This window comes from Grammomys surdaster, unplaced genomic scaffold (assembly GCF_004785775.1).
Source record: "Grammomys surdaster isolate TR1022 unplaced genomic scaffold, NIH_TR_1.0 170, whole genome shotgun sequence".
In the NCBI taxonomy this organism is placed as follows: Eukaryota; Metazoa; Chordata; class Mammalia; order Rodentia; family Muridae; genus Grammomys; species Grammomys surdaster.
The window spans coordinates 15,612,083-15,628,819 of NW_021604618.1; the positions used below are offsets into that span (position 1 = coordinate 15,612,083).

The 16,737-nt window shown below is 39.2% G+C and overlaps 1 protein-coding gene across 1 annotated transcript in view; it reads right to left on the reverse strand.

Moving 5' to 3' along the window:
* Positions 1-779: 779 nt before the first annotated feature.
* The window catches only part of Ryr3 (ryanodine receptor 3), a 39,837-nt gene continuing 23,879 nt past the window's right edge, over positions 780-16,737 (reverse strand). Inside the window, exons 3-5 of the mRNA XM_028766837.1 lie at positions 8,254-8,361; positions 1,493-1,513; positions 780-833 (exon numbers count right to left, since the gene is read on the reverse strand). Coding sequence (XP_028622670.1) covers positions 780-833; positions 1,493-1,513; positions 8,254-8,361 — 183 coding nt within the window. The remainder of the gene's footprint in view (positions 834-1,492; positions 1,514-8,253; positions 8,362-16,737) is intronic.

The following is a 16,737-nucleotide window of genomic DNA, read 5'->3' on the forward strand; positions in this document are numbered from 1 at the left end:
TTTCGTTTACTCGAATATCCAAATTGGTGTTTTTAACTAATCTTTTCCAAAACAGAAGTAAGCTATTTTCTCTAGGTCAGTCAACTCTCTCTGCAAATATATAATTTAAACTCTGGTAGCTATTAAAAATGAATTATATGATCAAAGAAACTGTCTAATAAATAAGTGGAAGGGTTTCTATTTTCTTAAGGTTTCTTGAATTCCAAATGCACTTTACTGGGTAAAAGTCAAGCAAGCATCATACCAGATTGTCCTTAAATCTGAATACCTAATAATTTACAGTTATTATTTCTCCTGATGTGGAATCCAGTTTCTATAACCTATCCTAGTACTTGCCATCACCCACCCCACCATACCAATTACTTATCTTTAATTCTAAAGAATCTCTCATGAAAATATCAATGTCCTGGAAAAAGTTCAGATACTCAAATTCTTGTTTATCTTCTATGAAAGTTTAAGAAATATGTTTAAACTTTTGCCATGAAAATATTTCTAAAAGAAAAAGAAAACCAGCCATGTTAATCAGAAAGTCACCCTTCCTAAGATGGTTACTTGACAAAGCTATGTAACCAGCATTTCAATACCACAGCAAGAATGGTACGAGCCCCAGGGTTTTTGTAAGAATCAGCAAAGCTAAATGTTACCATGGTTGCACAACACCATCAGGACCACATAGGCACACTGGTCTTATGTGCAGTGTGAACATCAGCAGAGGATGGTATCATCACACAACAGGCAATTACACTAACACTGCAGCAAGAATTACAAAGTGGAAGATCTTAGAAGATCTGGAGCTTTAAAAATTCTGTGCATTTTTTCACTTGAAAATGTTTCTATGGGGATATGAAGAAATGTAAAAAGCTAGTTAACCTTAATGGCTATTCTTAATTGTTGACATTAACATTTAATTGTTCTGTTGGGTCACTTTGGGAGAGATCACATGAAAACCAAAAGAATACCAAACTAGCTTTTTTCATTTTTATTATGAATTCCAGCTTTATGGATGAGCAGAGCTGGAGTTGCATAATAGTACCAGAAGTCAGAAGCATCCAGAAGCTTGAATGAAAGCAAGGCTGCACACTTCTGTCATCTCTTGAAATCCAAGGACACAAACTATCTTGACCACATCAAGGACAAGAAGAGAAACTTTGAAAACAACTTTCAATAGCTTGAAGGGGGAAAAAACTGACAAACCCCCCCTCAAAAACCAAAAAAAACAAAACTCAAACCTTGTCCACAGACAAGTTGTTCTCCCAATTCCACAGCAATTGTAGAATAGGTGCTTGGCTGGGATTTCTAAGTGTGCAGCCACCTCTCAGCTCTGTAAGACTGAAATGTGTGGTGCAGTTGTGTTTTATTTTTAAAACAGCAGAAGCACAGAGAATGGAAATCCCCTGAACATTTAACAAGTAGAAGGTCCAGGTCATTACAAATACAGCTGGAGTCAGTTGTCCATGCAAAGTACATTTATATTAAGGAGGGAAAAACATACCCATTCCGAGAGGTCACTGAGCTAGCAAAATAAGAAACAAAACAGTGAATGGATATTTTAGTGAGCACAGGATTTGATGAAAGCTTTCAAATCATTTGAAGAATCGGTGGAGGCTTACTACAGAAACCAGAAGCAGAACATGGTGAAAATCAAGTGGGTTAAGATGTCCAAGCTGGAGATTATTTTATCCCAACTAGTATAAGAAGTAGGATTACATGTGAATGCATGCTGTTACTCTTCCTTTGTCTACTGTTGATGCCACTAAGAAACAGTAAACACACAAAGTGTTGTAACCCAATTCTGACTTTCCCATGATGCCATTCACATTAGAAAAAATCTACCCAAGAAAAACATCCAGTACCAGGCAATTTGGAAATTCTTTATCTTAGAATTAGAATAATACATTAATCAACTTTTTAAAAATTAATTTTAAAAGGTTTTTGTTATGTTTTTTTTAGCATGATGCAATGTTTTCAAGATAGAACATTTTAAGTAAACACCATGCTATCAAAAAACTAGTCTAAAAATGAAATATAAGTTAACAATTCATTTCTTCATAAATAACATCTTACCAAAGAAACATTCAAATCCATCTATCACACAAAGTCCCTAAATTACATCAAAATTTGTGGAAGAACAGTGAGAAAGTACAGGGAAAGGAGAAATAGAAAATGAATACATTTTGACAATTAAGTGTGTGAAAAAAATCACATAAACCTTTAGTTTGTAGTCCTCTCACTTATAACAACATTTAATTTCTCAAAAATAATGGCTGGCTGTTTCAAGAAACATGTCTCGTGGAAATGATGGCATAACTTTCCTTCTGTGAAGGATTTTCCAGGAGAACCACCTTTAAAAAAGGTCAAAGTATATAATCAACAATTTCTTCCTCAGAGATGCTGTCCTGTGTAGACTTTGGAAGGTTATCTTTGCCCACACCAAAAGCAGAAAAAGAACAAACACATTTATTCATTCTGTCTAAATATAGGAGTCAAAGAACTAAGCACAATGCCTGATGAACAGGTCAGCATTTCCACAGGGACTCAGTGATGGGCTAAAGCTAAGCAGATACTCCAGAGGAACTGAGGCATTGACACCTTCCCATTTTAACCCGGTATATCACAACCATCAGGGATTGAACATCTAAACAAAGACCTCTTTCAGAGATGTTGCAACTCAAGTCCCAGATCTGTAAGAGATCTGCCTAGAATTACATTTTTAAGGGGTTTCAGTGTTAGGACCAAACCTAAACCCTCTGTCTCTCTGCTTCACTACTTGTCACAGTGACTCTGCAAGGGGAATTCTAATGCAGGGCAGATTTAAAGAAAAGATTCTGACAAGCATTTGCAGGTAAGAACAATTTGTCAAGAGATTTCTTATTTCATGAACACAAAAATATTACTGGTTTCATAATAGGAGCTGAAAATCAGCTCTAGATTTAAAAATGAATGGGGGCAGGATTCAGGGTCTTTGTTACTGGGTTCTCCCTTCTAAATAAAAATATGTCAAATCAAACTAATTAAGAATTTAATGGAATGAGACATGCTACCATTGCACCATGAGATCTTCAGTTAAGAATGGAATAGAGTGGTGTCCTGGTCTTAACAAAGTGAGGGAGAGACGGGGGTGTCCTCAGGCTAATACTCTGAAAAGCAATGACCCTGGAAAGGCAAAGAAGATACCTGAAAAAGTCACCAAGGCAGGGTTTTGAAGAGCTTAAGGCAGTAACTTTTTACCAACAAGTATTAAGTAACCTCATATTTTCGTACCTACTGTGGCTATTCTGGTGTAGAGTGGCTATCCTGCTTTAGGGCTTTGTTGTAGGCAAGCTAGGATTATATCATCATATGAAGACAGGTCACATTGTACTTTTATACAAAGAAAACGTTATAAAGTATTCTGAGAGTGTAATGAATTACCTGTTGTTGGAGGTGAACCATTATTTGTTTATTTTTCCTTTTTAAGTGTGTAATATTTTTAACATTGTAATTAGGTATCAAGCTGATTCACAATTACACACCCATCTCTGCCACAGGTCTTGTTCTCTTCCTAATCACGTATATTCTCAACTTCAAGTTTTCCTCTGATGATTAGAAGGGGAACCTCAAGACCTCAAAGTCAGGGCTATAAATGGATGACTAGTTGGGGTGACTTCTTCTCTTCTGTACAAAACAACAGGAAAGTAGCATACTTTAAAAGTCTTCACAAGAATAGCACAATCTCAGTCTGCTCCACTGCCTGTTTACAAGGTCACATGATCCTTTGTGCCAGCCCCTGGCTTCTCAACAGACATAGGCATGTCATCTTCAAGAAGGATCAATACATTATGAGCATGTCATATCATAGATGCGAATTTCTCTAGCAAATTCTCTGTATGGTATTCCACACTCTAAGTACAAGGACAATTGAAAAGAACATGAAGCTTGTATTGGAGTTAATGGCTAGTGTGTAAATTACACGTGGAAATAGAGAAGAACCCCTCTGAGGGCATTTATACTGAAGGTTCTTGCAGAGATGGTATCTTTCCAGGTCACATTTCTGATCAATGTTAGAAGGTTGAATGTATTAGCATACAAGATGTTTAAGTTTATAAAGTCAAACATAATGTTGTTTCTGGGTTATGGATAAAAAGTAACATTCACACTGCAACCATAGCCTTCATTGTATATAAATATGTTCATATGTGTACACACATATGTACATATGTGTATACATCCATATATCATGCATATTTAACCTTTCCTCTTAGTTGTACAAGCCTGACATTGATAAAGTCAGAACCCGTATAAGGAGAAGGGCAGTTAGTAAATGTGTCAAGCAAAGGCTTTAACTTCTAGAGGCATTGTTTCATTTAATGTCAGACCTATTTGGAGTTGGGCAGCACTAGATTTGATATGTATCTGGTCATTTCATAGGGGACTCCTTCCTTTGATGCAGTATGAATTTTCCTGAAAACCCTTGACTAGGAGGAAGGGGAGAGATAAAGGAAGAAGCTGTGTTGCCACCCACTCTGACAAGCAGTTGTGAGCACTGATCTCATTTGATGATCATTCTGTGTGGAAGGTTACACATTGAGAAGGTGACAATTAAGGCAAGGAAAAAAGAAAAAATAGTTTATTCTAGAGATCACCTGGTCAGAATAGGCAAGACTGAAAATATATCTGTGTGATTCTTAGGTGTGCTGCTGAAGTAAAATTAGTTATTTTTGAAGGGTGAAGGGATTGGGACATGGAGGGAAATGGACATTGTAATGGGCTCTCATTATGTTAAATACTCATGAACATTCCATAAACCAGAGGTCAACAAAAAAAAAATGTGAAAATACTTTAACATTTGCATGTAAGCATTTTATTTCAAATACCAGCCATGAAGTTGGCCTCACATCAAGTGCCTATTGTTTAGTAATTTCCCCAGAATAAAATTAGATAAGAGTAGATCAGGAGAAAAGTGATCCAAAGGTGAGATTAGTCTGGGCATTCTCCGAAAGGCACTGGACCTCTCTGCCCAGAGGCCCTCATAATTAATTCTCCCTTTCAACATACAGCTGGCTCTCATATGCCACTCGCTGCAGCTAAGGACATTTCAATAATAATTCTCCACTGTTAAATTTGGCTAGGTACCTTTGTTTTCATTATTCGCAAGATAAATTACTGCAGGAATGGTAAATCCTTACAAAAGGCTTCAGTACACTCGTCACGTGAAAGAGCAAACAACCAAACTCATTTTTTTAAAATGCCTGTTTTGCTGCACAGCAGTGAACAGGTGCAGCACACAAGGATCAATTTTTGACTAGAAGGAAAAAAAAATTATACTCTTCAAGGCCTTCTGTTTGGTGGCAGTCGTGATCATTACTGAAAGTAATACTTATTTAAAAGTAGTAAATGGCCATTTCCAAACAGAATGGCATGTCGTCAAAGGAGGCAGCATCCTGCTCACACATCCCCAGGCTCCCCTGGGTCTCATTATGCTCTGTCACGTTAGCTCACTTCCCTCTTTACTCTTTCCTTTTTATTTCTTAAACTTCTATTTCTTCTCTGCTGAGTATTATCTTCTAAAATCAAATTAACGGCTAATAGTAAATGTGCACAGTCACCTCAGGAAAGCAAAACAAACAGACTCAAGAGATTATATAAAAATAGCATTTCTCACACTAAAGACAGAGCCCAGATGGAGGTGTGAGAGGATTGCAGGTGGGTGCCAGGGCCTAAAGCTGTCATCCAGGTAACTGGCTTGTAGAGTCACCAGTGGATACTGAAACTATAATAATTTTGAAAAAATTCTTTTTCTTCTATCTCTAAGATTTCCAGTGAAGAATAGCAATGATAATAACAACAATAAGAACAGAAATATCTATTGGACTTTGTTTATATTTGGTAGAATAGCATAAAAAGACAAGATGAACCAATATTGTGACTATTATCCAATGAATAATTAATGTGGGGACAGATCAGTATGCTTGTCTTACCCCAGCTCTCTAGCCTGACTGTCTTCCAGGAGATCTGCCCTAACCAGGAACACAGGAGGACTGATCTAACCTGGGACATAGGAGGCCTACCATAGCCAGAGACAGCACTGCCTGCCTCCCAGGGGGCCTGCTCTAACCCAGGTCTCACAGCTTTACCTGCCTCCAAGGAGGCCTGCTCCAATCTGAGACACCCAGCTTCCATTTCTTTAAATTCTTCTTCTCCTTTCCTTGGGAAAATAAGTTGTTACTGGTTCTTCTTAAAGGTAAATGTAAGATTAACTCAGAAACAAAAAAAAATTACCTTCTAATTTATAGGACTCACCAAATGATTCAAGCTAAATGATGACTCCTTAGAAGCCCTTTGAAATATTCTCTTAGAACATAAGAGATTAAGACAAGAACCAAAGAATCATTCTGGGCATCTCTCTCAACTCTCTGTCTATTCTGGGTCCAATGAGTGGGCAGGATTCAGCATGATTTATTTGGGACCAACACTGGGACCAACTTAAAATCAGTCAGGTCTCTCATCAAAGATATCTACAAATGATGAATTTTGGAAAGAGGCTAAGTATATATTTTATTGTCTTATCAGCATTGGCAATATTGGGGGTACATTTAGAAATGAAGTACTGAGGTCAATGGAAGGAGGGAGTGGAGCCAAAGGAGGTGCAAATTAGTATTACCCAGGCCAAGGTTCTAAGGAACAGTGAAGAGTTATCATTGTGTTGTTGACTAAATCAGAATAATCTAATCAAAAGAGTGAAGAACCACAAACCTTTGGCATTTATGCTCCTGGAGATATAGACACTCTTACTATATAGGTGAGAGCATTCTGGCTCTAAGCCTTTAGAAGTCTTGTCTAAGATCACATTAAGGGCTGGAAAATAACCAAGATGTAAACATCAGCTCAATCATGTCTACAGTCACTGTTTCTTCAACCACAAATATATTGTGTATGACTTTATTAATGTCAAATTAGAATAAACTATGCTTCTTAGTAACTGCAAATAGACCCTCCCAGGAGCAGTATGTTTTCTGGGACAGAAGAAAGAAACTAAAACTTGTGAGGGCAGAGTGCAGAGAAAAACCACAGGAAAGCTTAGAGTCTTCTCTGCAACACACTTGTAGGTGAATGGAGGCTACTGAGATGATCTAGTATCTAAACTGGTTCCCTGAAGGATGAGGAGGGATTACACAGGGGAAGACAGAGGAGGAGGAGGAGGAGGAGGAAAGCTGTGCCACACTGAGGAAACAGCTGATAGGTAAGGTCAGAAGCACGGAGGGCTGGAATGCTGGAGGTAGCATGAGGGGTTTAGTGTGGCTGGGACACTGAGTGCTGGGTGGGATGTAGTGACAGATGAGGCAGAGAGCTGAATAGGGTTCACCAAATACTGTAGGGCTTTCAGCTGTGTTGGAGCGTTGAGGATTCATCTCAAGCTACTGGGGAAATGGAAGAATTTAAAACAAGGGAATACAATTAATTGGGCATGCATTTTAGAAAGAACGTCATGGCTGTTGAGGAGGAAGACTAGGAGGAGGCAGTTAGTACCAAAGGAATGAAAACAGTCAGTCTGTTGCCATATTCCAGAAGACAGAGTGTCATCAGACGGAGTACAGGGATTGGAAATGGGGCTGCTGAGATGCCGGATTTGAATATCCAGACACTACGATTATACTATTTGGTGATAAATAGACATAAATCAGTGGATCAATAGAGAGTAGGAAAGTAGAAAAATATTATAAAATATCTGGGCAATCCTCTGGCAGGAAAACCTTCTGGTAGATAATAGACCACTGATCTCAGTTTACCAGTTGTGACAACAGAATCTTAAGGGAGCCCTGTACTTGCTCATCATGTGTGAAATCAGCCTGAATTCTACAGGAGACTGTTGTAGGAAACTATTGTAGACTCCCAATTGATGGAACCTGGTTGTGTTCAACAAAAGTCATAAAATCTCAATGAGATTATCCATGGAAAAGCACCTGCCTCACAGGCATTTTTAGTCTCAAGGTGTTTTTGGACTCTCCATGTTCCCTGGTAGACTCTGAGGTAAGAGAAGGAAGAAGGGAGAGCAGCCAATATTAGTGGTGTGCTCATCTATTTTCTGAGGGAAGCTGGTAATTTCAAAGGAGAAAGGACTAGAGTTGCTGAGTAAGAGATATCTAAACTTGGAAGAAAGGTTTCCTCTCTCTACATGGAGGTTTTCCAGTTCTAAACTGGAGGGATGAAATGTCAAATATGCTTTTGGGATATGGGGTGATTGATCTCAACCCGGGGCATGATTCAAGTACTCACCCCTTCTCCACCATTTTCAACGGTGTTGGCAAGCATTTCTTGCAGTGCTCTGACAGATAAGGACTGTTCCAGCACGAAATTGCAGACACAGAGATCTGGAGGAATGTACTGTGGAAATAAAACCAGAGTGAGGATGTCGGCTCATACCAGTCAGGAGTCAGTCACACAGTGGCATCACAAACGCAGTGGCACCTACAAACTAGATTATGGCAGCTGGATGGAGGAATAGAAATGGAACAAAGTATCTCTCCCTGATTAAAGGATGAGAAGAAGCAAAGTGTCAAGGGTACAGTGGCCAAAATGTCAGGATCACCTTAAGTGCAGCCTGGTATTACCTACTTGAAGAACACACACACACACACACACACACACACACACACACACACACACTCATTTACACACACACTCACTCACACATATGCACACACACATTTACACACACATGTGCACACACATACACACACATACTTCCCCACACATTTACACACACACACACACACACACACACACACACACACACACACACACAGCCCTGCTGATTAAGGGGCAGGAGGTGAAGGAAAGACTCATCTATACTCAAGACTAAGTGAGTGAGGCTAAAGGAAGAAATCCACTTATATCCATAAGAATTCACAGGAGAAAAACAGAGAGAGAGTATGGCTATAGACTACAATGGTTACATAGGAAATTTGTTTATTTATAAAGAAAACCTTGATTGTGTCATGAATAAAGAGGCAGCAAGAAGATTAAAAGCTACATAACTCTAACTTTGAACAAGGAAAAAGTCCACACAAGAACTTGTGATCCCTATAGTAATCATTCTGCTATAATAGAGTCACTCAGCAGTAATCAGTTAACATCGTGACATTATCATTTGTTCTGGTATATTTCTCACCAAATGGCTAAAGCACCTATCCTGAACACTGCTGGTAATACCTAACACTCATCAAACGAGCATCTTCTCCATGTCAGGTATTCTTCTAAATGTTCTGCATACATTAATTAGCACACCTAGTCTGGACAAGCAGCCAGTAAGACAGGCACTCCTAAGGTCCCAGTTGATAGCCCAGGAAACTAAGGCACATGTCATTCAGGTCATCTGCATAAGTACTGTATTTGGCTGAGTGAGATTCACTCAGAGTCTGTCTCTAGTGTTTATGCATTTAACTGTATACTTTCCCCCATAACAATGAAGATAGTAATGAATTTTCTACAATTAGAACATTTTAGATTAGCAAAAATTTATGTATTACATTTTTGTAAATACAGTGTTTAATATTAATAAAGATAAAGCAAACAAACAAAACAGAGTTTTTGCCCTTAGGACCTTATAGTCCAGTTTCATAGTCCATCCTCTTCCTTGGATATACAACTTGTGACTTTCCTGAATGCCATCTTCCCTCTGCCAATACATTAGCACCATGAAAATAACAGCAATGAGAATCACGGGGCTGCTAGGTAGAAGACGGACATGTGTGGTAGTGCAGGCACAAGGGAGTCTTAGAGATAGCCTACATCTCAGTTTCTGGTTGAGCTGCCTGCTAGTCTATTGTATTTAGCCTTCAACATGAAACCTGTTTAAAGAAAAATAATAAAGATAACAAAGTGTCTTAACTGACAGAGAGTAATGACCTCAATCACACAATCAAACAGTCTCAAAAAGGAGTTAGCTATGAAATAACCAAGCGAACTACCATTGTATCCAGGTAGCTGTGCCTGACAGCCAGAATATCTTTTGTGGGTACATGTCTTCAAAGTTGACATCAGGTTGTTCGTGCCTGAGCATTTACCTACGTGTGTACTAATGATGAGTTACATATCCTCAAATAACCTTGGCTCTTGTGCTTCTGATGGAACACTCCCCCCCCCCACCTTTGTGAACTTTTCTAGAGAAACAGAGGGAAAAAATTACCTAAAAAGGAAATCTGATCTACCATGGTTAGGGAGGGGTAAAAGGGTCATCTTATCCCAAGCATGACCTGTCTACCTCATAAATATTCATAAAACCTTGAAAACAGTACACAGTATGGAACCACTGTACTGTTATTCCCGCTTTGGGACAGCTCACTCCAATCTCTCTTTGGAGTGCTTTCTTTGCTAAGTAAACCACTTAAACCTCATCTCTCAACTGCATCTTTCCTTTGAGAAGAACAGAAAAGTAGTTCCTCCACCTCCCACCGTCTGTTCTTCAGAATAGGAAACAGCAAATGACAGCTATTCCTAATGCTTCAAAATAGGCAAAGCTGTTTCCATGGAGTCTGATTTAAAGGTAAAGGTAGCCTGTTACTAAGAGTCAGATAACTTCCCAGACTTGTGTTTTCTATTTAAAAAATAAAGATCATGGTATTGACTGTTCTGAGTTCCTTTAATTTTCATGTTTGTGCATTTCTCATCTTTCCCCAACCTCATTGTCCTGAAAAATAAGAATTCACTGTCCTAAATATAAGATAGTGTCCTATATGTTGAATCTTCTGGGAATGTTTTCAATAAAGCTTTGAGACACCCATTGTTAAAGTATTAATCTGGGAATGGGCCACCCTATCTCAATAGCTGCTAAATACGGTGACTTCTATTTTTAAGTACTTTTCTATTACAGAGTTGAAGGAATTCTTTTCTTTTTTTCTTTTTCATTAGATTATTTTATTTATTTACATTCCAAATGTTGCCTCTCTTCCTCTAAGAGAGTGCTCACCCACAAATCCCTACCTACTCCTGCCTCACCCCTCTAGCATCCCCCTTCTCTGGGGCAACAAGCCTTCACAAGACCTCCCCTCCCATTGATGTCAGATAAGGCAGTCCTCTGTGATATATGTACCAGGGACCATAGACCACCATCAGCTCTTTGGTTGATGGCTTAGTCTCTGAGAGCTCTGAGAGGTAATGGTTAGTTGACATTCTCGTTCTATCTATGGGGTTGCAATTTCCTTGGGTCCTTCAGTCCTTCCCCTAACCCTTCTATAGGGGTCCCCACTCTCAATCCAATGGTTAACTGAAACTATCTGCATTTCTCTCAGTCAGTTGTTGGTAGAACCCCCAAAGGACAGCCATGCTAGGCTCCTGTCTGTAAGCACAGCATGGCATCAGTAATAGTGTCAGGGTTTTGTGCCTGCACATGGGATAGAGCCCAAGCTTGGTCAGTCACTGGATGGCCTTTCCTTTAGCCTCTGCTTCATTTTTGTCCCTGCATTTTCTATAGACAGGAACTATTCTGGGTCAAGCTTTTTGAAGATGGGTGGGTGACCCCATGTCTCAGCTGTGGACCATGTCTGTCTACCAGTGGTGGTCTTTTCAGGTTCCATCTCCTCACTGTTGGGCATTTAGCTAATGTCATCCCCACTGAGTCCTGGGAGCCTTCACATCTCAGGTCTTTGGGATTTTCTAGAGGTTACCCTGCCCTCCAACCCCAAATGCTACATATTTCCATTCATCCTCCTGGCCCTCTGGGCTTCTCTCCTGTATCCCCCCATACCTAATCCTGCCCCCTTTCCCCTCCCCTCTCTATCCAGGTCCTTTCCTCCTTCTGCCTCCCATGATTATTTTGTTCCTCCTTCTAAGTGAGTTTGAAATATCCACACTTGGGCCGTTTTTCTTGTTAAGCTTCATACGGTCAGTGAGTTGTATCATGGGTATTCTGAACATTTTGGCCAATAGAAGGACTACTGTTCTATTTAAGTTCTTTCTCCAAACGATCTGTCTAGTCAGGAAATCTAAAAGCCTAGTTGTCCTCGAATTCTGGTAGAACAGGAATTTCCCCAATTCTCATGTCAGTTTAACCAAAGAGTTTAATCTACAAAAAGTGTCACAGTTTTCTTTTTCTTTTTCACTTTTTTCTCCCCCTCTCTTTCCTGCTTTCTTTCTTTTTCTCTTTCTTTTCTGCTTCGTTTTCCAAGTACATTCCCACAGCAGGTGATTAACTCATTTTCACAGGACTCAAGATAGCCAGCAGCTGACTCACATCTAGAAGGGTTCAAAGTAGTGAGTGCTGTTATAAGCAGTGCACAATTAGAAGATCAACTATTTCCCTGGAGACTTTATGCTGTGAGCATATACTACCCAACACAGTATCTCAAAATGTGCCATTTTAGGAGATTTTATAGAGGTGTCCACCTGGATTTCATGTCACCAGATCATAAAATGAAAACACATAGTCTTTCCTCCTCCTTGGCTTCCTTAGACCATATGGTTTGGAGATTTTTCTATTCAGAAATGTCTGCAGCTAACGTTTATATTTGAAGGGGGCTTTTGGACTAGTTAATTAAATGGCCTCATTATGCATATCTTTAATAGGTAATTTATTTAACTGATTTCTTTCATAGCCCCAAGTATTTGAGATCCTTTCTTACACTAGATTACCTGATTTGTCAACCTTTTCTCTCCATATGGTTTGCTTGGAGAGGAGATATGAGCTCTTGTCTCTGCTATCACTCATTAAGATTGATAATATGGACAATTGGCATGCTACAATTATATCTGTCCTTTCCCTCTGGGTATTAAATTATCAAGAAAATCTTTCTTTCATTAGTGGTATAAATTTAAACAGGGAATAGTTTGCATCAGGAGGATATATATCAAATGGGAGAATCTTAAAGATCCTCATGGTTTTGTTTTTGTATCTCTAGCATGTGGCCCCTGCCTGTAACTCTTTATATTTGGAAAAGCAATCATATTACTTTAATAGCACACAGAATAATGAATGTGTGGGCAGTGTCAATGGACAGAACAGAGTAACAGAAATATCTTGAGAAAAACAAAATGCAACCTATGACATGAATGAGCACAGAGTCATCTGACCCACTGTGCCAGCTGCCATCCTTAATTAAACTCCAAACTGGACCGAGTTCCCACCTCTCCACCCCTGAAGAATGAGCAAAGGCTACTCGCTCATCAAAGCTCATTTGTCTGCAGCCAGGAAAGTCTCTCAAGAGGCCAGCTGATTGTCTCAATGCTTAGGAGCCTGTGCCTCAGTCACTCTGTCTGCCAGACATCAGGCACATATTTGATGATTCTCAGCACGGAGGAAAAGGCTCTGTTGACATCTGTTCTGAAATAGTTGCTCATCATTCTCCCAGGCCTGTCCTTAGGCTACACAAGCACTTCATTTCAGTGTCCTACAGAAAACCTTGAGATGTTAGTGCCCTGGTAAGGCAGGAACAAGTGTTCATTTAGCCCCACTACGTGTAGAATTGCAGGGAGGTCCATCTATGTGTCCTCCATGCTTTATAAACTTACATAACGGCATATGTTTTCTGAGGCTTGATACAACCAAGCTGGTGAGTACTGATGCCTGTATCGGTAGAGCTTTCACATTTCTTTAGTATCCCACAAGAGCCTCTCCACACTGTATTAGCAATACTAGTAAAGCCTTCAAAGAAATAGAGTAAGGAGTCAAGTACAAGGAAGAGAATCACTACCTCTCCATCCAAGTTAACCATGGTCTGTTTTAACCTGTTAAGGTTTTGATGTGTTGAAATCAATCTATTTAATAGGGAGTAAACTCTTTGAAAAATCGATCTGGTTTTACCCTAGTAGGTAAAAGAGTACATACTTGATTCTCTGTAATCCTTTAATACCATCCAGATAAGTATTGCTGAGAGTCACTGCAGCTGAGCACAAACTGCATTGAGCCTCCCCAGCTGAGTCATTTCTCCAGACCTCCTGCTCAGGATTTAACACATTTTCTTCTCCCATTGTTATGACTTTTTTTGACTTCTGTTAATTCATCTGTTTCACATAGTGCCATATCTTAGTGATGTACCCTTTATGGGAATAGATGGTCCATAAAGCCAGTTAGACTACTATGTACAGAGTGACAGTATTATAGGATGACCCAAGTTCAAATCTCTGTTCCACAGTTATTAACTAAATGATGGTAAGCAGGTACCTGATTGCTCTGGTCCTTAGCTGCCTTCTATTCTCTTTAAAATAGTATCTCCTCAGAGGTTTAAAGAGCTTGAAAAAAAAAGAATGCAGGACATAAAGCTAATTGCTCTTGCAGCTCTAACCTTGTCATAGACCTTCATTGTTTTAGTGGTGGAGGAGTGCATAAAATGACATTAGATAGTGAAAGTGAAAACGCCAATGATAAGCTCTACAACCCGCGTGGACGTTCTCATAGAAGTGCTCTGAGATGGATAGACTTTGAAGATATTTCATTTGCACATTCTTTATGATAAGGTTTTAAAATTTTCTAAAAGTTTAAAATTGGCATTTAGTAAATACTTCAACAAAAACTAGTGAATTGAAATATCAATTGCTTATTTAAATATTCTGTGTTGAAATCACTATTTTGTATAAAAAGAAGGCAAAGTCTCTGACCTTTGAAATTTTGCTGTCTAGTGGAATGTTAGGGAGACAAATGGGTAATTTTCAGCCTGTGAGGAGAAACATCCACATTTGTGTAAGGAAGTCTATGAGAAGAACTGTGTTAAAGGTGGTAGAGGTGGATGGTGGTGGTGATGGTGGTGGTGAAGCAGTGGGTGAATGAAGAGTTGATTGTTAGGGTAGAGCTACCAAGATTAAAAAGTGAGAAGTAAGGTAAAAGAAGAAATAGTTTAAAAAGTATCTTGCATCTTATTTTTTTAAAAACAGTGTATTATTACAGCAGTGGGGTAGCAATAAAAAATTATATAGGAAATAATATGATCTATTTTGAACCTTTGAAAAACCATTGTGCTTATACTGTAAAGTGATCTAGACCAACAGAGAGACAAATTAGTATGTTATTTCAGAAGCAAGGCTTGAATTAAAGATGTGGCAGTGGAGATAGAGATATTGGATGTATTTAGAAAATCTAGAGAAAGTTAGGGGAGATGGAATATGGTGACTAATTGGATATGGGGGATAACGAACAAAGTTCCCATTGGCTGGATAGGGAACAAACAGCAGCCAGTAAGACCAAGCCATGGTGAGACCACAGTAAGAAATTACACTCAGGACATTATCTACTGTTAAGATCGACCAACAGGTGAAGGGAAATGGGTGATAAAGTGTGGATATTTCTAAGACATCTGTAGAGATACATGGATCAGAGGAAACAGGACAAATGTCGGAAACTGGTGAATATTATTCCCATGCAAGGTAAATCCCCAAAGTCCATCCAAATAATCTCATCTCTTTCCAAGCTGTCACATAACTAGTAACTATTTAAGGAACATAAATATATATTCAGGAGACTTTAACCTATATGAAAACACCTGTCCTTTGCATGAGGCTTTATAAACAAAACAAGTATACAATGCATGCATGCAGGCACACATGTGTGTGCATACATACACACAGATACATATATACACAATACCTCGTTAAGAAGTTTGGTAAAAGAACACTGATATGAACCCTTTTGGTGATGTTGTGATTAGGAAAGTCACCCAGATAGGAGCTTGGTCAGAATGGATAAAAATGCCGTTTCTACTTAGATAATAATAATATTCTTGTACATAGAAACAATTCTTTTTTTGTTTGTTTGTTTAATGAGTGGTCAAGATGAGTCTCTTTCTCCACTCTGTGTTCTAAATATTGTTAATTTCTGTTTCAAACCCCATTAATTGAAGTGGTAATTTCCAAGTTATGAGACTATTAAGAGATAAAGACTATTGGGGGCCCAAGAGTTAGGGGAAGGACTGAAGGAGCTGAAGGGGATTGCAACCCCATAGGAAGAAAAACAATATCAACTAACTGGACCTCACAGAGTTCCCAGGGATTAAACTAGCAACCAAAGAGTACATGGGTAGGTTCATGGCTCCAGCTACATATGCAACAGCGGACTGCCTTATCTGACATCAGTGGTAAGGGAAGTGCTTGGTCCTGTGGAGTATTTTTGCCCCAGAGAAGAAGGATGCTAGAGGGGTGAGGCAGGAGTGGGTGAAGATTTGTGGGGGAGCACCCTCTTAGAGGCAAAAGGGTGGGGAGATAGGGATGGGGGTTTGCAGAAGGGAGACCAGGAAGAGGGACAGCATTTGAAATGTAAATAAATAAAATAATAATAAAAAAGATAAAGACTAGAACAAGGGGTGGTTAGGGCCACTGAAGCTCTGTTCTAGGCAAGGATTAAGATAGTTCTCATGGAACTTTAGTTTCTACAAGAGTATGTTGCTATAAAGAGAGAAAGACTGACTTTTTAAAATAAAATATCCATCCCATCTCAGTAAGTTCATTTGTTCTCCTGCCATGATGCCACCTGTCTTAGACTTCATCAGAGCCAGACCAATACAAATGCCAATCTTAGACTTCCAGTTTCCCAAACCAAGAACGAAATACACTTCTTTTCTTTACAAAGTAGGTATTTTGTTACCACAGCAGAGAACCAAAGAATCCATCCTCTTTATACTCTATCATCCTGCGGAGGTTGTCTGGTCAAGGAACAAGTAGAGCTGGTGTTTGTTGTCCTATACTTTAGTCAAAGGAAGTCTCTTTCACGATGGGCACTATGCCTGCTGGGGCAATGCTGGTCTCAGCCCCTGGCAACCTTGCTTTCATGGCCACTAT